General features: G+C 47.6%; 1 protein-coding gene across 1 annotated transcript in view; it reads right to left on the reverse strand.

Moving 5' to 3' along the window:
- ANOS1 (anosmin 1) overlaps nucleotides 1-22,835 on the reverse strand; it is a 189,199-nt gene extending 166,364 nt beyond the window's left edge. The window contains exon 1 of the mRNA XM_065901097.1: nucleotides 22,638-22,835. Within this exon, the coding sequence (XP_065757169.1) occupies nucleotides 22,638-22,835 (198 nt within the window). The remainder of the gene's footprint in view (nucleotides 1-22,637) is intronic.
- Nucleotides 22,836-23,287: the final 452 nt, after the last annotated feature.

Here is a 23,287-nt window from a genome sequence, read left to right on the forward strand (position 1 = left end):
GGATCCCGGAGCTCTCTGAGACCTCCTTCAACATTACTAACAGTCAGCTTCCGTGCAAAGCATTTCCATCAGTGGGCATTTCTGTCAATCCCTCTCTGCGAAAGTAAAAGATCTATTCGACTAGGATCAAGCCTGCTGTCTACGTACAACCAGAGCAAGGAAAGGGACCCAAAACATGATTGCAAATATGCACTCAAAATGTTTGTAAACTGTAGAATTCTGACTCAGACACTACCATATAATTACAAACCAGAGAAGACCTTTGAGGGTCATTTAATCCATCTTCTTGCTGAAAACAAGACACATGTAAGTCGTTAATGACATGCCACTGTCTTACAGTACAAGGAACTTTACAAAGGAAAGAGGTTACAGTGTCCCAGTAACATGTTACCCTGTCTCATGGACTCTTCCATTCCTGAATGCCTACCTAAACCTCTCAAAACCATTAAAGAGCAAAGGGGTAAGAAGTTATTAACTTTCAGACCTTCTGCCTGCTAATATATATTTTTTAAATTAATTTATTTATTTTTGGCTGTGTTGGGTCTTCGTTTCTGCACGAGGGCTTTCTCTAGTTGGCGGCAAGCGGGGACCACTCTTCATCACGGTGCGCGGGCCTCTCACTATCGCAGCCTCTCTTGTTGCGGAGCACAGGCTCCAGATGCGCAGGCTCAGTAGTTGTGGCTCACGGGCCTAGTCGCTTCGCGGCATGTGGGATCTTCCCAGACCAGGGCTCGAACCTGTGTCCCCTGCATTGGCAGGCAGATTCTCAACCACTGCGCCACCAGGGAAGCCCTGCCTGCTAATATTTGATCCTCTAACGCCTCTAATAACTCTCCAAAACATTTACAACGCCTACAAAGAAAGGCCAAAACCACGTGAGAAAGACACAACACAGGGTCCATTCAGTCTGAGTCCTAAGAGGGAAGGCCACAGAGATGTTCCTCAACCCCACGGAACTCAACAGCGGGACCAAGATAATGATGCAGACAACCCGCATCTTGGAAGTGAACATGAAATGGGGAACTTTTTGAGAAATGCCCACCAGTGTCTGAGGAGAAGGGAAAGTGCAGAATGGGTGGGGAGGGAGGATCTAAGTGTCCAGTGATGGCACTAAATCTCGGAATGACCATGCCTAGGACTGTCTCGCCACTTGGGTCACTCATTATCACGGATTTGAATAACATATGAAAGCCATCAGCAATACTGGCAACACCAGGTTCTGAGGAAAATTCTAGATCATGAGAATTGCGAGAGTTAAGGGAGATTCAAGACCAATGCCCTCTCTTTAGAGATGCAGACAGTGGAGCCCAGGAAGTCTAAAAATATGTAACACATTGTTGATTCAAATCAAAATATTTTAATACAAAGCACAACTCATGTGGAGTCAGAAGGCCCTACTTAGCATCCCAGGCCACTTCTCCATCGTAAACTGTGAGCTCTCGGAAAAATTAATTTCTTCTTTTCTAAAATGCGAAGAAGAGTGTTTTTAGAAAGATCGTCACAGAGATGTTTATGAAGACCCCTGGGATCTTTTAAAGTCAAGACGACCGTCTAGCTGGCAAGATGCGAATCCATCGATAGGAGCGCTTTTTGCACAAGGAGCGACTCTTAATAAGTCAGAAGAAGTTCACAGAGAGTTCTAGAGTCCTGCCTGGCTCATGTGATTGATTAACTGTGGAGAAGTCAGAATTCTAAGAGCGTGCAATAAGTTTTGATTTAATGATAAAGAAAATGACTTTCAACTGCTTAGGAATAAGGTCATGAACTTCTATATCATTTGGTTGCTTGGAATCTTCGCAAAGGCATGAGGGCCATGCAAAGCATAGATCAGACCAGTACTTCAATGCAGAGCTGCACTAAATTAAATTCATAACGTATAACCCCATTTGGGGGAACATTAAAAATCTAATAACAACAAATACTATTTCTTTGGGGGTCCTGGACCCAATTCCAACATGTGTGTTGCGAGGGGGCGGGTGGTTTCTCCCACTAAGCAATGCTTGCACATCAACAGGGTGATTCAATTAGGACACTGTCTACCCTGACACAGCGCCAGATGCCACAGGATAAGGGCTCAGTCCCACTAGACTGCCCCCCGCGTTCAGATGCCAACAGCAAGCCCAGGCTATCACCTGAGCTTCTGACCAGCAAACTACAGATTGGCGGTTCCAACAATCCCTCCTTGGCTTTAAACACCAGTTGCAAGTCCAAGTTGTTACCTATACTTGTGACCAACTGGCTATAAATAGTGGTTCCCGTGACCCCTTCTTGGGTTTGATTAATTTGCTAGAGCGGCCCACAGAATCCACAGGAACATTTTACTGCCTAGATTACTGGGTTATTATAAAAGGATATAACTCAGGAACAGCCAGATGGAAATGATACACAGGGCACGACATGGGGAACGGGCACGGAGCTTCCGTGCTCTCTCCAAGCTCAACCCTCTCCCAGCACCTCCACGTGGGCACCGACCCCAAACCTCTCTGAATCCCATCCTTTTGAGTTCTTACAGAGGGCTTATTACTATTACATAGGTATGATTAAATCCTGGGCCACTGGTGATTGACCCAACCTCCAGCCCACCTCCCCTCCCAGGATGTCTGAAGGGGGCGGCAACCAACCCCCTTCTTTTGATTACCCAGAAGCTTTTCAAAAGTCACCCCGTTCTCATTAACGTAACAAAAGATACCTTCATCACTCTTATTACAGGAAATTGCAAGGATTTTAAGAGTTGTGAGTCAGGAACCAGTGGGTGAAGACCAAACACATAATATGAGAAATACTCTGGTCACCTGAACAACCAAATATATATTCTTATAAATCACAGTATCACACTATTCCTAATAGTATTTAAAACTCAAAATGAAACACAGTGACAAGAAACTTCCTAGTGCTGCTGTGATAAAGTACCACAAACTCGATGGTTTAAACAACAGAAACATATTATCTCACAGCTCTGGAGGCTAGAGGTCTGAGATCAAAGTGTCAGCAGAGCCAAACCCTCTCTGAAGGCCCCAGGGGAGAATCTGGTCCATGCCCTTCTCTTAACTTTTAGCCGTTCCTTGCTTTATGGTCAAACTGAGTCCCCCTAAAACCGAGTTCCCCTGCCAGGTATAAAATTAACCTCTCTATCCAAAACTTTATTCCCTTTCTTGTCCTGTCCCTGTTCCCATCAGGGCCGAGGAGTAGCAAAGAAAAGGGGGGACTGAAACTGAGCAGGACCCTGCAGGGTCCTCCCTGGTACAGAATGCCCTCCATGTACCCTGTTTCTTGTTTACAGAAAAAGCCTTTAGTCTTCTAGACCTTCCCTGAGTTCTAAAGAGCAGACTTAAGTAGTTACTAATTAGGGAAGTGAGGGAATGCAGAAACATAGGAAAAGCAGTTAAGCAAAAAAAGTAATGATAGCTTAAACAATAGTTCAGCATAAAACAGAGTCCGAGTTGCTCCTCAAGGAACATACATAACCATCTGACACATATCTTTGAGCTGTTCTTCAGACACTAAGGCTCCCACCTGGGTGGAAGGTGGTGACTACACACAGAGCACAAGATCCAGTCTGGTTGGAACCAGAGGTTGATAATTAAGATTCCTGTTACCTCACCACCAACCAATCAGAAGAAAGTCATGTACCCTGCAACCCTCACTCCAAATGATGCCTTTAAACCGCTCCCCCTCCGAAAGCCACCAGGAAGTGCGGGTCCTTTAAGCGTTAGCTGCCCGTTCTGCTTGCAAATCCAATCGTCACACAGTTTTCTACCTGTGTCCTCACATCTATGCATGTCTGTGTCCAAATATGCCCTTTTTATAAGGACACCAGTCATATCGAATTAGGGGCTAATCCTACTCAAGTATGACCTCATCTTAACCAATTCTATCTCCAACAACTCTATTTCCACGTAAGCTCAGTTTCTGAGGTACTGGGGGTGAGGACATCAGCATATGGATTTGGGGGGTGGGGGACACAGTTCATCCCATAACAGTGACTGAAACTAAATCAAAGCCATGGAAGAAATGCTATGCTGTTTCAACCAAACCCCAACCTCCACCCCAACTGAGAATGTGCCTTAATATTTTCATGCAGTTTTTTCACTTGCTTCGAAAAATCACTGTCGGGGTTTATTCCCTCACTTTGACCTCCCTGCCACCTCCCGGCATCTGTCAGAGCGCAGTGTCTCCGTACGTCCCATCGTCTCTGCACCTCGCCTGCAACGATGACCGGTCCCTCGTGTTTTACATAATGCACTTAAGGCATATGCTTGCATCATAAGGAGACAACTGTTAACCAATAAAGTAAACTCTTTACGATCAAGCAGTCCAGTCTGGGGTGAAAACAGCCCTCTTTAATAAGCAACCACACAGTCATAAGGAGATGATGTGGGCATGCCCAGCATCTGCCCTCCCCCAAGGGGAACCAGTCCATTCTATGGTGCTCTTTCTACCCTGTCCAGACCCCCAAGGTCATGTTCTTGAATTCATTTCATAACAAACCTTGACTGCGAATGACTTTTGCTCTCTGAGGTCTTTGTTAAGGCGTCTTCCCCCTACACCTAGATCTCCTGGACACATATGGTCAGAGGAAGCAGTGATGGGCTTCTACCCCCATCAACAGACTGGAGCCGTGACCCATGTTTCAAAAGAGATGACGGCCAGCGGAGACTCCAGCCCTCTCCCTAGACAAGTGACTGTTTTGAAACTGTGCCCTCAGTGACACTCCTGCTGAGGAAGCCACCACCGACTCCTACTTAATAAGCTAAATCTTAATAAATGTTATGTAACTTTGAACGAAGGAGGAAGGTTGGTCAGAAGAGGAATGTTGCGGTCAGGGGGCAGAGAACGTAAAGTTTCCACGCTAGAACGTGGCACAACTTACCAAGCAGAGAAGGACCCTAGAGAGAAGCCCCAGAGCATAAATAACCCTACATCAGTGGTTCTCAAAGTGGGGTTCCGGGACCAGCAATGTCCGCCTCAGCTGGAAGCTTGTCAGACATGCACATCTCGAGTCTGACCCGAGACCCACAGAATCAAAAGCTCTGAGGGTGGGGTGCAGTGAGCTGTGTTTTAACAAGGCTACCCAATGATTCTGAGGCTTGCTGAAGCTAGAGAACCTGGCTGCAGAGGGAGGAGGACTGTTGGTCGTACTTTGCTACACAGGACTTCATGGAATGCCACTCCAAGTGTTGCTTCCTTCTCTCTCTCCATGTTACCACGTAGAGTCCTGAGTACTTCATCCAGCTCTTCAGGTATCTCATAGCATTCTGGGTACTGAGACATACAATCCTCTTTATCAAGTCATACATTGATCTTTGGATGTGTGTGTGTGTGTGTGTGTGCGCGCGTGCGTGTGTGTGTGCGCACGCCTAGTTTTCCACCAGCTCCAAGTCCGTTTCTGCTTCTGAGCCTGAGGGCCCACACTACCTTGGGGAGCACGAATCACCCAGGGCAATGACCCCCAGCAGGTCCAGGCCACGCTGGCCTCCACTGTGTCTCGGCCTCACCTCAGTCTCTGGGTATCTTCATAAAATAAACAACTCGAGGAAGATGCTATGTCTTGATTGGGACAACGGTGAGGAGGAAAATCGCAGCAGTCTTTAAAGACACTCTCAAGTCCCCTATTATTTTTCAAAAGAGATGCTTGGCAGCTGTGAAACTTGACAGGGGTGATCCGTGCTTCATAATAAGCAGTTCCCGAGAGACTCATTACGGCCTGGTTTCTGGTGTGTTGACCAGCAGAGGCTAAGGATTAATTTTAAATTATCGAGCTAATTACTCAGAAGCGTTAACAGTAACCAGAGACAATGTGTTACCAGATAACATGAACTGGATACATGAACTGGATTCTATTGCTATCATCACTACAACCATTTAAAAAACGTTACTTGAGAAAACACACGATGCCCCGTAAATGAAAACTATTTCCATTCCTACACAAGAGTTTAGTAACGCGTTTTGGAACACACTCAATAAATCCTAGAAGGACTTATTTTAATACGAAAGCAAAGTCTACCACCTTGATACACACATACAGGCTGGAAGGCTCAGGATGTAGTTTAGTTGACTTTCATGTGTAGTGGAGAAAACCTAAGCAGGAAAAAAGAATTACTAGAGAGACATGGTTTTCCCATTCTAATTGCCTTTACTAAGTCAGATTTTTGTCACATGGTTTTCTTGTGATATATGTTTCTTCACTGTGCTAATTTATGCTATTCACTAGAGAGTACAGAATAATTAATCAAACTAATACAGAACACCTCATAGTACATTATCCCCTGAATTATATGATATTCTAGCCCATTCATCACGATTCTGGGTTATTTTAATATGAACTTCAAAAAAAATAGCATGTTTTAATGAGAGATCACTTGAGAAAACATGATGAATTAAATGGGATACAAGAGAAAGCTCGATAACCCCAAGAAAAGACCTCGCTTTGCAAAAATGAAAACAGTCAATTTCAAGAAAAATATGTTATCTGCAGAATTATAAGCACCCAGCACCTGGGAAGCCAGCTATGTTTTCCTAATAGAATAGATGACCTAGAATTCAACGGCCTTTTCTACTTACACAATACCTATCCTGGATTTCAAATTTCAATTTAAAAATCTACTTAAGCTATTCCCATGCATCATACGGGAAGACAAAATCTTTAAGTGACAGGAGCATATAAGAGATCTGAATTTCATTCACTACCTAGAACTAAGAACTTTCGAAGAAACTTCAAAGGGCTTTTTAAATTAAAAACTTAAATTTTAAAACATTTATTTTAAAAAAGTTTTTATTTTTTAGAGCAGTTTAGGTTCATAGCAAAACTAAAAGGCACAGAGATTCCCATACACCCCCTGTTCCCCCATACACAGAGCCTCCCCCATTATCAACATCCCAATCAGTGGCACATTTGTTACAATCGATGAAGCTACACTGAAACATCATCATCACCCAGAATCTATAGTTTACATTAGAGTTCACCCTTGGTTGTATATTCTATGAGTTTGGACAAATGTACGATGACATGTCCATAACTATAGTGTCATACCTTGTGCCATCCCTCATTCTGGCCTCTGTACGAAGCAGCCTCAGGCAGAGGCCTCAGGGCCAGTCTAGCAGGACATTAGAGTGGAGAGCAGCCACCCAGGGACGCAGGGTTCACAGCGATGTGCTGTGAAGATGTCTGTCTTTCTGACCCTCCACTGCCCACCCTGCACCTGTCTCAGGCCCCTCAGCAGGTGATGGGCTCTCTGAAGCTGCTGCTCCCACCCCCAGTCATGTCCCCCTGGGTCCTCTCCACTCCATCCTCTGGCTGCCTGGCTCAGTGGGGCTGAGCTGATCACCCTCACTGGCCTCCTGCAGATGAGCCAGGGGAAACCAAGACCCAGGTTCCCGGGGGGCTCCCATGCCCCCTGCTGGCCCCCCAGACCCTGCCTCTGACCACCCAGGTGCCAGTGGTAGCCAGAGCTGTTCTCACTGGGTGGACCCATCTCTCCCACAGGCCCCAGACCACCAAGGTCCATAGCCCCCCTGGGGGCAGAGTGGGCCCCCTACTTCCCCAGGCAGGTTCTTTTGACAAGAAAACAATGTTGGTTCCCCAACAACAACAAAAAATCCTGAAACAATCCGCTGTGCCCCACCTATTCATTCCTAGCCAGCCCCCAGCCCCAGCCCCTGGCAACCACTGATCTTTTCACGGTCCCCATAGTTTTGCTTTTCAGAATGACATACAGTTGGAATCATACACAGATGGGCCTCTTTCACACAGTGATATGCGTTTCAGGTTCCTCCGTGTCTTTTCACGGCTTGAGAGCTCATTTCTGTTTAGTGCTGAGTAATATTCCATAATCCGGATGGACCTCCGTCTATTCATCCATTCACTTACTAAACGACATCTTGGCTGCTTCCAAGTTTTGGCCATTATGGATAAAGCTGCTCTACACATCTAAGTGCGAGTTTCATCGTGTACGTAAGTTTTCGTCTCATTTGAAGAAACACCATGGGGTGAGGGTACGTTTCGTTTTGTAAGAAACTGCTTACCTCCCAAGTGAGTGTCCCATTTTGCGCTCCCAGCGGCAAGGAAGGAGAGTCCCTGTGGCTGCACGTCCTCGGCATCATCCGGTACTGTCAGTGTTGTGGATTACGGCCATTCTAATGGGTACGTGGTGCCATCTTATTTTAATTTGCATTTCCCTGATGACATGTGATGTGGGGCATCTTTTCATGTGCTTATTTGCCATCTATATATCTTCTTTGGTGTGGTGTCAGTTGAGGTCTTTGGCCCACTTTAAAATCAGGTTCTTTAAATTCCCTTTTATTGCTCTTAGACCAGCCTGTGAATTTTCTGTCCCAAGATCTTCAGCACCAGTACTCCCTCTGTGCCTCGCTCACCTGAACCACAGCAGCCCATACTTCTGTAGACCTAAGTACACGTGAGGTTCTGCTCCGAGTGGATTGTGTGGCATATCATAGCACGATCCAGTGAAGCTGTGTTACCATCGCCACCACTTTCTAGGCGAGGCACTTGAGGTAAAGAGCACGTAAGCGGTCTGCAAGAACGCTCAGAGACACAAGTTTCTTAACTGGAAAAGACAGTTTACTTGCAAAGAAGTTCCAAGGGAATCAGACTTTCGGACCAGCTCACCAAATTTTAAAAACATAACAGGTATTTAAAGGAAAAGATGCAATGTGACCAACTTTACGCATTAGACTGGTCATGGCTGAAAAACCCCGATTTTCTTATAGGCTATCACATCCCCAAATGCCATGACATATCTTCAGAATCATCACTGCTAAAGACAGAGATACTGTTGTTTTCATTCAGGAGAATGTTTGCTATAGAATGGACGACAAGCATTTTTTTCGAAATAAGTGCCTTATTCTTTCCTAGATTCTCAAATGGAGACATACATAAACGAGCACCTTTCCAAACTCCCATGTTATAAGTGAAAAAGAACATTGTTACTGCGATCAATTTGTTGACTCATGTATCTGAGTTTACTCTTTCAAAGAGGGTAACTGAATATGTAATAAAAGAGTCATACATACACGTATACATTTAGATATGGATATACATATCTGAATACAGATACTGAACTAGAGACACATCAACCGAGACAGACGTAAAGTAAAAAGAGAGAGAACTAGACCAGTGGCTTTCAACAAGGGTGATTTTGTCCTACGGCACATATTGTAATGTCTGGAGATATTTTTTTTGTCATGACTGGGGGTAGGAGGGATGCTACAGGTATCTAGTGGGTAAAGACCAGGGATGCTGCTAAACATCAAACAATGCACAGCACAGACCCCATAACAAAGGATAATCTGGCCCCAAAGGTCAGTAGTGCCAAGGTTGAGAAACCATGAACTAGACACTCTTGGATCATACACATACAGACATATATATGGAAGAAAACATTTTGGCCCTAACTTCATACGGCTGTTCAAACAAGAAGAAACTTCCTCCTTTTTTGTCAAAATTGTGGAGTAATAAATGGGACTAGAGTATGCCAATCTTGCCCAATAGAAAAGAGGTTTAAAATAGTATACAAGTCCATGGCCCCTGTGTAACAGAAACATCAAAATACAAATGGATGTCCATGGCCCCTGTACAACAGAAACATCAAAATACAAATGGATGTCTGTTCTTGTGGAGTCTCACCTCTCAATAGGTTTTTCTCTGGTGATACTTAACAAGTGAATATATCCTGTCCAGAAGTGTTTTTTTTTATTTCTTTGCAGCTGTGAGGACATTATCTCATAATTCCGGATACAAAAATGTGGAAAGAACAAAAGATGTTCCGTACTTTCTTTTAGATTCTGGCCCAATGGGAAAATAACTTCCCAGATGTAGGCCATTTCTGGAATGATCAGCAAATGGGTTTGGCTGTGCTGCTTTCAAAATGGTACAGCCAAGTGTCAAAATAAAGGAAGGAGAGGGAGAGAGGAGGGGGTGACAGAAAGGGAGAGAAAGTGCATTTCTACTCAAAAATGCGCCAGGGATACTTGCCAAACTTCTACCGAGGGCCTACCTATGTCTAAAAGAGGAAGAAAGGAACTGGGGTACATATTTTAGGTTTTAAAGGCAAAGTTCTAGTTCTAAATGGCTATAATAGCCCAAAACGTGAATGAGCAAATGAGAAGCCAAGAAAGTGTTCACCTTCAACCAATGACTATCTTTAATCATGGACAGCATCTTGGGTGATTTCTCTGCACTTCCTTGCCACAGAAGAAATGTAAAGGAATCGCAGTTACCAAAATGTTTTAACAGCGACCGGTCTCCTACTTTCTGCTCATCGTTCCTGAAAGTAGTAACTTCCGCATAAGCTTGGCATCCTTGTCGCTAACACACTTCCACGCCAGAAAGCAAGCTCCAAGGTATGCTATGTTGCAGCTCGTAACTTTACCTATATTTGAATCACCCATATGGCACGACTGCTGGGCAAGAATGGGCCACCCTCGATGCCTCGGGGGTCTTCTGATCCTTGTTTCACAAGAGGTTTCTCCTCCATGGTGAGCAAAACCCTGTTCTTGGGGGAATGGCCATCAAGGGAAGGATAGACATCAGTAAGCAGGAGCAAAAATAAGTAGCCTGTCATGATGGATAGGCATGGAAATGTGAGTATCTCAACAGAATTGCTTGTACAGAGATTTCTCAGGGAACAGTGTCATATTTTCAAATGCTTTGATGATGATGGTGATGGTGGTGATGGTGATAATGATGATGGTGATGACGGTGATGATGGTGATGATGGTGGTGATGGTGGTGATGGTGATGATGGTGATGATGATGGTGATGGTGGTGATGATGGTGATGGTGGTGATGATGGTGATGGTGGTGATGATGGTGATGATGGTGGTGATGGTGATGATGGTGATGATGATGGTGATGGTGGTGGTGGTGGTGATGACGGTGATGGTAGTGATGGTGATAATGATGATAATGGTGATGGTGGTGGTGGTGGTGATGATTCCCTCATGATTGGAAATGGTCTTGGTATTTGCATTCTGAACGGGTCTGCTCATCCGCTGGAAAGCAAACTAATGATCCTGAGATGCCAGGATCCTTGCCACATTTGGGTTGCTATAACAGCACTTGGAAACCTGTCCAGCGGCTGGGGTGACATAGCACAAGACGTGCATCCTCTTCAAAATCTCTCTCACTATTGCAAGCCTTTGTCAATTCTGTTTCCAGTCCACAAAGTATAACAAACAGTATAAATTTCAAAAGAGTGCTACTCATTCCAGTAGTGTAGGCATTTAAAGACAGGAATAGAGGCATCTATTTAAGTCTAGAAAGTGCTGTCTCTCTCAATTACGCATTACCAGAGAATTAAACAAGAGTTGATAAACGTACATCAGATGAACCATTTATATGAACTCAATTGAGACCCAGTGAGTAACAGGTAAAATCACCTTTAACCTGAAAGCTTTAGATTTGTTTTCATTTAGAATTTCTCAACTGTTTCAGTCTTTCTTTTAGAGAAGCTGTCAGTAATCTCCCAAGAATGTGATCCACCTGGTTTGTCCTCAGACAAGACCATCATTTGCATTGGAGGGAGACAGGAAGAACAAAAACACTGTGACGCGTTTCACACATAAGAATTATTAATGCATTAGAATATTAAAGTGGGTTGAAAAAGGTGTAAACTGCAAACAGAATATGGAGAAAAGAGCTCTAAGTCGCTTAAGTGAATGAATTCCCATCATTTTTCTTGTCCCCAGCACCAGTAGGATTAACGACATTTTCATAAGGTGATGGATTACTGTGCAAAATTAATGTTTCTTGTTTCATTAAAAGGACCCTCTGTTTTGTGTTTTCACTTACAGACTTATAAAATTGTCACTTCTTTGGATATAACCAGAAATTAGCTATGAAATTTAAAAAGTCATCCATGATAATCAGATACTGAATTGTGGGGAAACATCCATGTTTGTTCTCTGAAGGTTATTTGAGATCCTATGCACGCCAGTAAGAACCCGCACTTCTCTAAAATGAAGATGGCGGTCACCAGACATTACTCGACTGTTTGCAGGGGCGACGGCATATCTGCCTTATCTTTCAAAGTAGGAAGGTAACATGAAATACAAAATTATGTATTTTGAGGTCACTGTAACAGAATGTTATTTTCTCAAGGTGGCAGGATATTAATCACTGGGAGACCGAAAAGCTTATTAAATGACGAACGTTATAATTTAAAACAAAAGGATAAATAGCATGTGAATTAAGAGCTTTTCTTCCATCTTGAAGAGCCATTGTTTCTTAGATTCCCCTGAGGATAGATTTTTGCACTCTGGGGGATTAAAGAACCCCAATTCATCACCATTTTCTTTTCATGTGCAGCCTTGAGAATTTTCTAAATTCTTTTCTCAAAATTCCTTATTGTCCAACTTTTATATCTTACAGAGATGATGGAAAGAATGATAAAATGTAAACACACACACACACACACACACACACACACACTCTCCCCAAACCGAAACAAAGGCAAGCAAACTTATGACACACTGAGTTCTTAGAACTAGCTGTCACATACCTACAAGCCATGACCACCACTTGCAAATATTCCAGATGTGTCCCTCCACCGTACAAAACAGCAATGGCGGCCAAGAATGAAGGTCAAGGGTGAAGCCCTGAGACCTCTGTCATTCCCAGACAACAAACTCACCCTCCATGGCATCAAGGAGTTCAGCTGTTCGTGAAACATTCCTGCAAGGATCACAATACTCCTCTATTTTGCTAGACGAGTGGGATTTTGGGTGGACCTAAACAAAATCTACTTATAAGGGGAAAAAAATCTTCATCTAAGAAATTATGATAATGTGTTAAACAATTCTCTATAAAGATTTAAAAGATGGTTCATGATTATAACTCTCTCTTCATTTTAACAACTCTTTGCAACTATTTGTGTAAATGTCTGCCCCTCCCTCTCTCCCTCTCTCTCGTAGAAAATAATTCTTTTGTGGGCAGGAAGCACGTAACTTATGCTGGGTCCCCAGAATCTAAGCTACCTGAAAATCAACTGTGTGTGACAGATCCATATTGGTTGGAGGAAGGACTGGGATAGACAGATGCAGTGGATGTCACTGATGGACTGATATTTTTAATGGTTTTTTTCTATCACACCAGCAACCTTTCAATCGTCCACAGCTGTGCCACTTCGTGATGCAGTGGTACCTCCAAGAGGCAAGGAGAGACTGAGACGCGGAGGTCCGTTTCCCCCCAAAACTCCATGATTGTCGATGATATTACAGCTGACATTTTCACCCTGTCTTCTCTCACTGTCAACATGCCGAGAAGCAGATCATTTACTATAAATATTTGGGAACGTGACAATTAGGGCTTGAGTCTCTGCTACGAAGACTTGGTTATCTCACTTCCCAATAGCTCACAACCTTCAGTTGTCTTATCTGTAAACATAAAATAACACTCCTGACCTCAAAGAGTTGCTGTGAAGGTCAAATAGATATTTTATGTGAAACTACTTTCTCAGCACCAAGATAGAAAAAAATGCGATGAACGCTCAATACCTTCTAACCTGTGGCTCAGTGATTCAGGAGAGTTTCTTACTTAGGATCCAGCCCCACCAGTCGGAACTGGGGTCCTTCCGTAAGCCAAAGCATGACGGCAGGGAGATGGGAGAGGCAGCCCCCTTCTCTCCTTTTTATGCTCATCGGGGGCTTTTTCTTAGGGGTGCTGGCGAGGATCTCCACAGAGATCAGCTCAGTAACGTGAGGGCACCTGGTAGTGTGGCCTGATGTCCAACCAGATCAGCAAGAAGCAGGAAGACACCTCTAAGTGGGATGACCTGCTCTCAACCCGTCCTGCAGAACACAGCACTTGAGCTTTGTCACAGCTCTTACCAACGAGTTCCCAAGGCCTGGCTGCTGGCTGGGCGGGCTGACGCTGCATCCCGTCCATTAGGAGCCACCGAGAGCCCCCAACAGACAGACCAAACTCCTGCAAGACTCTGCATTTACTCACGTTGGCTCTTCTACGGTTGGAAGAGCCCAGCTTTTGAGGCTCAGCTCAAGTGTCATCTCCCCTAGCACATGTCCCCTACAGCAACAAGCCTGAGATCTCACACAGATAACTCTCCCTGAGCCCTCCCTGGTGGACTGCAGTGGTCTGTTTACAAGTCTCAGCCCCTACCAGACTATAAATCCCTCAGGACTAGGGATTTTACCACCTCATCTTTGAAATTGCAGCAATCCATCAATATTAGCTGAAATAAGTAGAAGTGATTTAAGTGACGTTTTTTGCGGGGTTTTTTTTGTTTTTTAAGGGAGAAACAGACCCAGCGTCTACGGTCTGAGATTTACACTAAAATGAGCCATAAACACTGCTTCCATAAATCTTTCCTTACTTATCGGCTATCAGGGGTAACCACTTTTATCCAACCTTCTCCATCACCATCAGGGAAAATGCCTCCGCTCGCTATTTTGAAACCATGCGCATAATCTTTTAAAGATATGGAGGGGACTCTAGGTCCTGGGGGATGTGGCAGCCTGGTCACTTGTTGAGTAAACGCAAAGTTGGTTAATATCTGAACTAACTGGTCCTCTCTGCCTTGCTCTTAGACCTGCCAGGGGTACTGAGGTTAATGACGTCCCCTCACCCCACCTACTGTCCACCTACCAGACAACTATTGCAAGCTGGCTTTAACAGCACCGTCCTCCCTTGAGATCTGTGGGGGATTGGTTCCAGGACCCCTGTGGATACCAAATCCGCGGATGCTCAAGTCCGTTATGTAATACGGACAGCCGGTCCGTTATGTAATACGGACAGCCGGTCCGTATTATAATGAGAGTATAGCCGGTCCTCTGTATCCACGGGTTCCTCACTGGCGGATTCAACCAACTGCGGATAGGCAGAAACAGAGCACACGGAGCGCCGACAATATGTATTTTTTCACAGAGGCAATGAAGGCGCATGAGGTGCTTATGTCTTAGGATCAAGATTTGAGACTCTTTACTGAAATCATCAGGAGAGAAGCTAAATTCAAATAACAGAAAACGTACCGACTCAACGTGCTTCCTCGTCGAAGGATTCTTTTTTTAATTTGTATAAACTCTCACTTTTTTTTTTTTTTAAAGGGAATGGTGGATTACAAAACAGAAACAGACTCACAGACTTAGAAAACAAACTTATGGTTACCAAAGGGGAAAGGAGGGGGAGGGATAAATTAGGAGTTAGGGATTAACATGTACACACTACCATTCAGTGTGTGAAATACAGCATCACCAAGAACCTGTTGTATAGCACAGGGAACTCTACTCAATGTTCTGTAATAACCTATACGGGAAAAGAATCGGAAAAAGAATGGATATATGTATATGTGTAACTGATTCACTTTGCTGTACGCCTGAAACTACACAACACTGTATATCAACTATACTCCAGTGGAAAATAAAAATTAAGTTAAAACAATAAGTAATAAGAAAACCAGCAAAGGGGGTAGTGGGGAAAGTCTGAGCTGAGAGTTGTGAACGCTGGGTTATACCTTTACTTCTACTATCTATTATGTGTATGTGCTTGAATGAATCATTCCTATAAGCATCAAGCTCTCTGATCTGCAAAACAAAAGGGTTGAATTCGATGAGGTATCTGAAGGTAGGTGTCTGAGGTTGGGTTTCCTGGAAGCTGAGGCTGAAAGGGGTCTTTCTGTGAATGTGATGTATCTGGGGGAAGCTCTCAGTGGAAGGGGAGGGAAGGATGCAGGAGGACCTGAGTAGGGATGTGGTCTCGGCTAGAGACCTGATAAGTCTGGCCCTGTGCAATGCTTTGGAGCATAAATTGTACCAGAGTTGATCCCAGCAGAGGGCTGGCCTCCTGTATCCCCCAGCGGTGAGCCAATGGCCATGACCTGCCCTCATCAGGGAAGGAAGGTACACTGCCCTGCTGGCAAGATGGTGCCCAGGGGCTAAAGGTTAGTCCCTCAGGAGGAGCAGCTGTAAGCTATTAGCTGCCGATCCAGGAGCCAGGGGGCTGGCGGGGTGAGCGACAGAAAGTCACCAACAGCGTCTCCCGAGAAGGAATAGGTGTCTATGACCCATTTCCAATATTCAGAGACTCCAAAACAAATTACACGTTCTCCTAAGATAGGTGGTACAAAAATAACTAAAATGTCAAGAATGTCAGTTTTATCAGTCTACTGTGGTAACGTGGGCGACCTCACGCTGATCTGAAGTTTGAAGGAGTTATGGATATCTTTGATTAATGTGAAGAGGAAAAGCTAGGTCATACTTAATAAAGGCCATATGTTGATAGACAACATACTTTCAAAATATGGAGTGCAGGGTGACTGGAAATGTTGAAAGGTGGCTGGCTTCAGCACTCGAAAGGACTTGGAGCTCAGACACTGCACCAACGGTATGAGTTATGGGGTAACTGACAAAGCATTCCAGCAGGGCGTTTGCTATTTTCACCAGTGCTGTTGTGCGTATAAAAAATGTCTCTCAATACTACAGATACGCTTCACTGATTATTGTCCTAAGCCCAACCCTCAAAACCGTGTAAGAATCACATTTCCGGAAGGCAATAGCAAATCACACATAGGAGCTTCTCCATTTCTGAGCGAATACAAACAATGCCCACTGACACTTTGATACGTTTCTTTACCGAGCCTGAAAGTTCTATGCCCCTTTGCCGAAGCATACCCAGGTAGGTTATACAGTGAAATCTGATGAATCTATTTCATAAAAACATTAAAAAATTATCAGTTAGGAGGTTATTAAGGTGGGAATGCTTAAACCAACAACATTAACTTTTAAATGTAGGTCTCCAAACATACATACATGTATGTATTTTATTAATATAATATATTGAAATACATATAAACATATACTATACTCAATATGTAAACATTAGATAGATAAATATATTTCTCCTCTGATAGTACAGCGCACAAAGAAATAAATAAGTCAGTATTTTCTAATGTGTTTTCTTAATGTTCTGTAATGGTCACAATAAGATACACTTGTCAGTCACGGTTCCAGGAGAAATGCTGTATTAAAAACATGAAAGTTTGCCATGAATAACCTAATGTTTAGTTTGGGTCAAATTCAGAAATTCTTAGAAACACAGCCAGAGATCCAGTGACCCAGACCAGGAAATACAAAGGTCAAACTTGAGGATGGCCTCTCTTCCCAGAGACTTTCTAGCGTATAACTTCAATCTCACGGCAAGGCCAAACGGACACACCACAGCTGAGTATGTTCACCACAGAATCGCTCCTCCAAAAATCTGCGAGCCTGGGGCAGATTTGTGGCTGCTGAAGGTTTCTGATGTGCTAATTGTTTGTTTACTTTTTCTGAGAGGAGAGGCTAGTCCTCTAAGCAGAGCGAGCTAATCACCAGCTTAGTTCTCTCTTTTGCCAAAACAAACAGCTTCCAATTACTGCTAGAAAAAAGCCTCTGATCTCTAATCAGCTACCTAAACGAGTCTATCAGCAGTAGTTTGGAGAGCGAATAATGTCCCATTAAGCTGGAATCTCCTAACGCTAATAAAATTCTAGAGCCCTAGGACCAAGGCTGCCAGCAAACTGCTACTTATCTTCCAACAAGATTCCACCCACTTTTCCCCTCCGGTCCCAAAATCTGGCAAAGAAATAGACACACTCTTCTTTATTACACGTGGGCTACTCTTTTTCCCCCAAGCCCAATTCTACTGAGCCTCCTTTGAGAAAACGCGGGCAGCGAAAGAGCAGGTTGCAGGTCTGCTAATATTTAGTGGAAGGACTCTGAGACTCAGATCCATCACTGCCATGACGACCAGAACCTAGCGAGACAGGCAGGGTCTCCGCCCTGAATGTCCCAACAAGCACAGAAGAGGAGGCCACTCTCAAGTTAAATGAGAGTCACCCAAAAAGAGACACAGCTAATTCCAGGCACATTTTCACTGTTTTCCCTCTTCTTTAATCTTCTAGGGAGGTTGAAAAAACAAGTGCACGGCAGGTTATTCCCAAGTGAGCACGTCAGCATTGTACCCTTGAACACGATGGACAGACTATGAAGAACCACCAGGACAAGTGGGCTTCACCTACCTCTTCCAAGGGTTAAAAAACCCAAACCGGGGCCAGCTTCAGGGACAAATGACCAGTGCACGTGGCCCTCGCTCAGAAGGGGCCCTGCACCTGAGGGTTAATGTGCCGAGATCGCCATGCTGAAATCCTCAAAGATCTTATCTTCGAGTACGTGCAGTCTGAGGGGATATGGGAGCATGTTCTAGAGCCTCCGAAATGCATGATGCCGCCTCTCCCCACCCCTCTCCACCCCAGGGAAGATTCTCGGCCGCCCACTCCCTGGCCCACTGGCACCCCAACCCTCCCAGCCTCTCCCACCTCACCCCCAAATCACTGTCCCCCTCTCTCCTCTGCAGGGGCCTGAGAGTGGGCAGGAGGAGGGTCAGGGTGGCGCGTGCATGCATTGATGTGCCCCAGGATTTAGTGGTGGCTGTCCCCGGCCCAGGCTGGGACCAACATACTGTGTTTGGTGGATGGCCAGCCACAGCCCAAGACTCCACGGGAACAAGCCTATTGCCCGTCCCTAACGCAGGTAGCTAATCGCATCTGGCAAGCAGATCTAAGCACACCTCGGGGCTGACCATCTGCTATGGGTTGCGCGTAGGAGGGGGAGAGCCCTGGTTCAGCTTCCTGAGGATCCGGCTAGAACAAAGTGCAGTGCGCTGGTCCAGCAGCTGGTAGAACAGGGCACTGGGCAAGGGCCGTGCCTGAGCAAGCGTATAAGCTCGCCAGACCCCCGGTGCCCATGACGGTCTACACATGTCCTGCAAGATCCCCTTGTGGGGCACCCATTGGGCACACCCTACACAGGGCACTTTGGGGGTCCTCGTGTCCTCCTTCCCACCTTCCTGAGTCTGGTCCCCACTTTTCCCTCCAGGGATGAACCAGGACATCAAAACTGTGTACTGCTGGTGATTTTCCACATACAAGTGAAATGCTCTGATGTTTGCGTGTAACACTGGCAGTGCACAAGAGAAAGATGGACAGTGAGATCCACGCGAAAGACTTCATGTTTAAATTATGCTTTACCGAGAACAGCATTGGATAGCAAATTCCAAAAGAGAAGGGTCACAGAAGAAAGAACACGTTTTATATTTTAGTTCCTTCGACAACACTTCTTGCTCTCTGAATAATGGACGACGTGTTTCCATTTGGCGCTGCGGCCTGAGAAATAGGCAGCCAGTTCTGAAGTAAGTTAAACCAGTAACCAATAAAATCCTAAAAATAAGAACAAATCCCAAACCTGTAGCTGTCCTTGCTGGGAACCCAGGTCCCCCCCCCCCCGTCTGTTAGCGTCTCGGCATCTCGGGTCCTTATCAGCTCTTAGGAGGACACCAATGGTACCTTCTTTGTATGACGGTTGTGAGGATGAAATGAGACAGACTTGTAAGACCCCCAGGACGGTGACCCCTTTATTACCATCGCTTTCATTATCCCCAACAGGTTTTATGATCTCCACCTTGCTGGGCAGGTGTCCTACTGGACACACGAGAGGCTGGAAGTTCAGGAGGGTGATCTTCCCCAAGCTACGTATCTGCCAAGTGGCTAAGCCTGACGCAGAGCGCCATCTGCCCGGCTCTAGAGCCCACCTCTCTGCTCCTTACCCCACAGCTCCGACCTCAGCTGCATTCACTGAGGAAAGGACGCCCTTCCCAACTGCCTCCGTTGCCAGGCTTTTAGCCACGTGCACGCATGATACGTGTGAACTTGAAATGGCAACGTGCCAAATGCCCTGCGCACGACATCGTGGAGCCGGGTACTGACAACCTGTGAGGTGCTAGCCGTTACTGCTTTTCACAAATGAGAGGCAGCCCTCAGTGGTGAAATCAATGATTCAGTTCAGAATCCATCTCCCTCGCAGTACGAAATCCTAAGCTCCTTCAGGTCGGGGACCGTGGGCAGATCATTCAGGATACAGACACTCCAGTATCCCCATCACCACACCCACTCCCAAGCATCAGTATTGAGTCCCCCGTGCCATCAGGCAAGGTTGACAGCCACGTGATTGACAGGTGAAGCCGATCTAGCCCCACCCACGTGGAGGCACGCGTGCGCTCCATCCACCTCCAGCCTCGAGCTGCAAGGCTGGGAGGCACTGGCGAGTGTGCAGAATTGGGGCGGAGACGTTTGGACCCCAGCCGCCTCTGCAGGCCTGCTACCCCAGGTCACTGGCCCTGGCAGCTCCTTTAAAGGAGGCCAGGAACTGTGCAGGACAAGTTGGGAACCCGCACCTGCTCCAGAAACAGCCGTCTGCTCCGGTTTATTTGCACAGGTGGGTGGGGTGACCCTGATAGAAGGGGCTCTTCCGAACCCTTCCAGCAGCCCAGCCTCTCCCGCCCATTAATAAATCCCACGTGCAGCCTCATGAGTTGCCCCCAGGCTGATCCCTCCGCATCCTTCCAATTATTTAAAGGGGGGAGGGGCAGGGAAGCTTGAAGCTTTATAAGGAGTGTGTGCTTCTGTCTTCTCAAATCTTAAGAACGCTTAATCCCTGCAATTTAGATAAATCAGATAGGCATTACCAGGTTAGGGTTAAACCTCCAAGAGTGGCTTTGCAATTGATTGCAAAAACAGCAGTTATTAAGTCCTGAGTAATTTGCGGCTTATTTCACCCAGCTAATTAAAATGTAATCAGGATTGTCTGGCAATGTGTATTCTGTCAGCAGTTTTTCTTCCGAAGAGAAATCATGCCAAGAGACCACAAGAAAAGCCTTTCACGGGAATTGGCTCGATCTAAACTGCTTCTTTAGCCGCTGAAACTGTAAAACAAATAAATTACAGCAACTGACAATTCAATTTAAAAAAAGAAAGAAGAAAGAAAGGAAGGAAAGAAGAAAAAGAAAAGATACTCTTTCTCCCTGGGAACAGGCTGCCGTTTCGTTTTGTTTTCTGTTGTCGTTGACACAAGAGTGTGGCGTCTCCTTGGGAGAGTGGCCGCGAGCGCAGGGCCGGCGGTTTGGAAGCCAGGGGGCTGCGGAGGGGCCCTCTCCAGGATGTCCGCGTAATTTCAGCGCACGAGACCACACTCCCTTTTCCCTTTCCCTGAAGACCCACGAGGACAGCAGAGCGCGCCGAGTTCTCTGACACCCACCGGATGTCGCTTCTTTGAGAACACAGAGAAGCACGCACTCAGGCGCATGCAAACTTCGCCAGCTGGTTCACTCTCCGAAGATCCCAACTTTTAGTTCTCCTTGTGCCACTCGGCGCGAGGTTTCATGAGTTCTCACGCCAGAATGAACATCGCTTCAGACTTCGGAGATTCGTCCCCAACTCCACGGTCATTACGATGGCCTCCTGTCGCAGCTTAGTCCCCAGGGCCTCTGGGAAGGCCCACGTATCCCGCCCGAGTGGAAGAGACGCCCAGTTTATTTCTCAAGGGCAGAGGGCTCGTCTTAGAAGCCCACCCAGGAGCCCCGGTCTCCTTCTGGCCTCCGCAGTTTTCCCTGCGGCGAGAAGCTGGGACTTTGGAGCAGGTGAGCAACTAAGGATAGAGACGAAAAGGCGAGGGCGAGAACCAGGGCAGACAAGAGGAATTCGGTTATCTGCGTGAATGGTTTCAGAGTGCGCGCACTCGGGTCAGCTGGGGAAGGCAGCTGTGGGACGCGCCTCGGTCGGGGCCGGGAGCGATTCCCGTGCGCCCACCCTCGGCCAGTGTCCCTGAGCAAGTCCCGCGGGGGTCCTCCCCTCTGTGGCGCCCTCCATCACCGCCCCCCCCCCCCGCGCCCCGCCCCAGGATCCCGGCCATCCACAGCACCAAGCGTGCCGTTCTCTGAACCTTCTACACACCCAACACTCCCACTCCCACAAGCTCTCCTACCCTCAAGCCGACAGAACCTACGAGGGCTGGGGGAGATACTGACCCCCGGGAGCCCGCTCAGAGCATCCAAACACGGCGCCTCCAAGTCCCGTATCCCCTGCATCCCTTCCCTTACTCTCCACGCCATTCGTTGGCGAGACCTGGAAGTTTTGGGGCTCCGAACTGGGGCGCGCACAGCTACCATCACCACCGCCTCCCCGGGCCCCAACACAAACGCGCTGGAACGCACGACTTGGCCCAAGTGCCCCGCCCGGGGCTCGAAGGGTGGGCCGCGAGCTCTCGGCCCGCCGAGAGCGAAAGCAAAGCTCGGAAGAGACAAAAGTGTCCTCCCGCGGGCACCTGCGGGGCCGGGGCTCGTCGCGCGGGTCCCCGGGCGCAGCGGTGCGCGCCTCCCGGCCTCGCTCGCTGTGCCCGCCGCGCCCGCCGCGCCGAGGGCCCGGAGCGCCCTGGAGTTTGCGGGACTCGCCACCAGCCCGCAGTCCCGCGCGGAAGTCCCGGGCAACTAACAAACCCACACTCCCACCCTTGGAAGCCACACAGCTGCTCTCCCTTCCCAGAGAAACCGCCTTTCGTTTCCCCCTCGGAAGGGAGGTAGGTAAAGATGCCGCGGGCTTCTTTTTCCTTTGGGGAGCAGGGAGGGGGCTGGAAAAGAGGGTTCGCGCACCCAGACTGTAAAATCCACGCGGAGGCAAAGCCGGATCTGCCGGCTGAGCTGGGCGAGAAGTTTGGGCGGCGAGGCTGGGAGGCGCGCGCCCCGAGCGCACCCGCCGCGGCCCGCAGCGCCGGGGAGGACCCGGGCGGGCGGCGGTTCATACCTGGAAGTGCTGGAAGAAGGCGGAGATGCGCGTGATCTGCAGGCTGAGGCACCTGGAGGCGCAGCGGGCGCGCTGGACGCTCCCGGCCGACAGCGACTCGTCCAGCCGCCGGGCGGCCGTCGCGCCGGAGCCGGCCGCCAGGCATCCCCCGGAGGCCGCCAGCCAGAGGCAGAGGGTCAGGGGCGCCCCGGGCACCATGGCTGCGGGTCGGGGGCGCGGGCGCCGGGCGCTGGCCGAGGCTCCCAGCTCCGCGCCGGGGCCGCACTGCCGGGAACCTCGCGGCCGCCGCAACTCCGCTGGAAAGTTCAATCATTCAACTCCGGCCCCGCGCCCTCCCTGCCAAGGCCCTCCCCGCTCTGCCTCCAGGGGTGGGGTGAGGGTGACAGGCGGCCGCGCCATTGGCTGGAAGGGAAGTGAGTGACGGGGGGCGGGCGGAGGGCCGTGGGCAGGTCTGAGGGGCAGCGAGCCGGGAGCTCTAGCGCAGGGGGATGCCCGCCGAGCGCCGCCGTGCGCCCCTCTCCAGGTGGTCCGCTCCCACGTAGGTTCCCCCACGGTCCGCTTGCGCTCCTTCCTGACCCCCGTCACCCCCCGCCATCCAGTGAACGTCAGGTGCGAGCAAGCCCGGGCCTGGATGTGAGGCGCTGTCTCGG

The sequence above is a fragment of the Phocoena phocoena genome, chromosome X, assembly GCF_963924675.1.
Source record: "Phocoena phocoena chromosome X, mPhoPho1.1, whole genome shotgun sequence".
Lineage (NCBI taxonomy): Eukaryota > Metazoa > Chordata > Mammalia > Artiodactyla > Phocoenidae > Phocoena > Phocoena phocoena.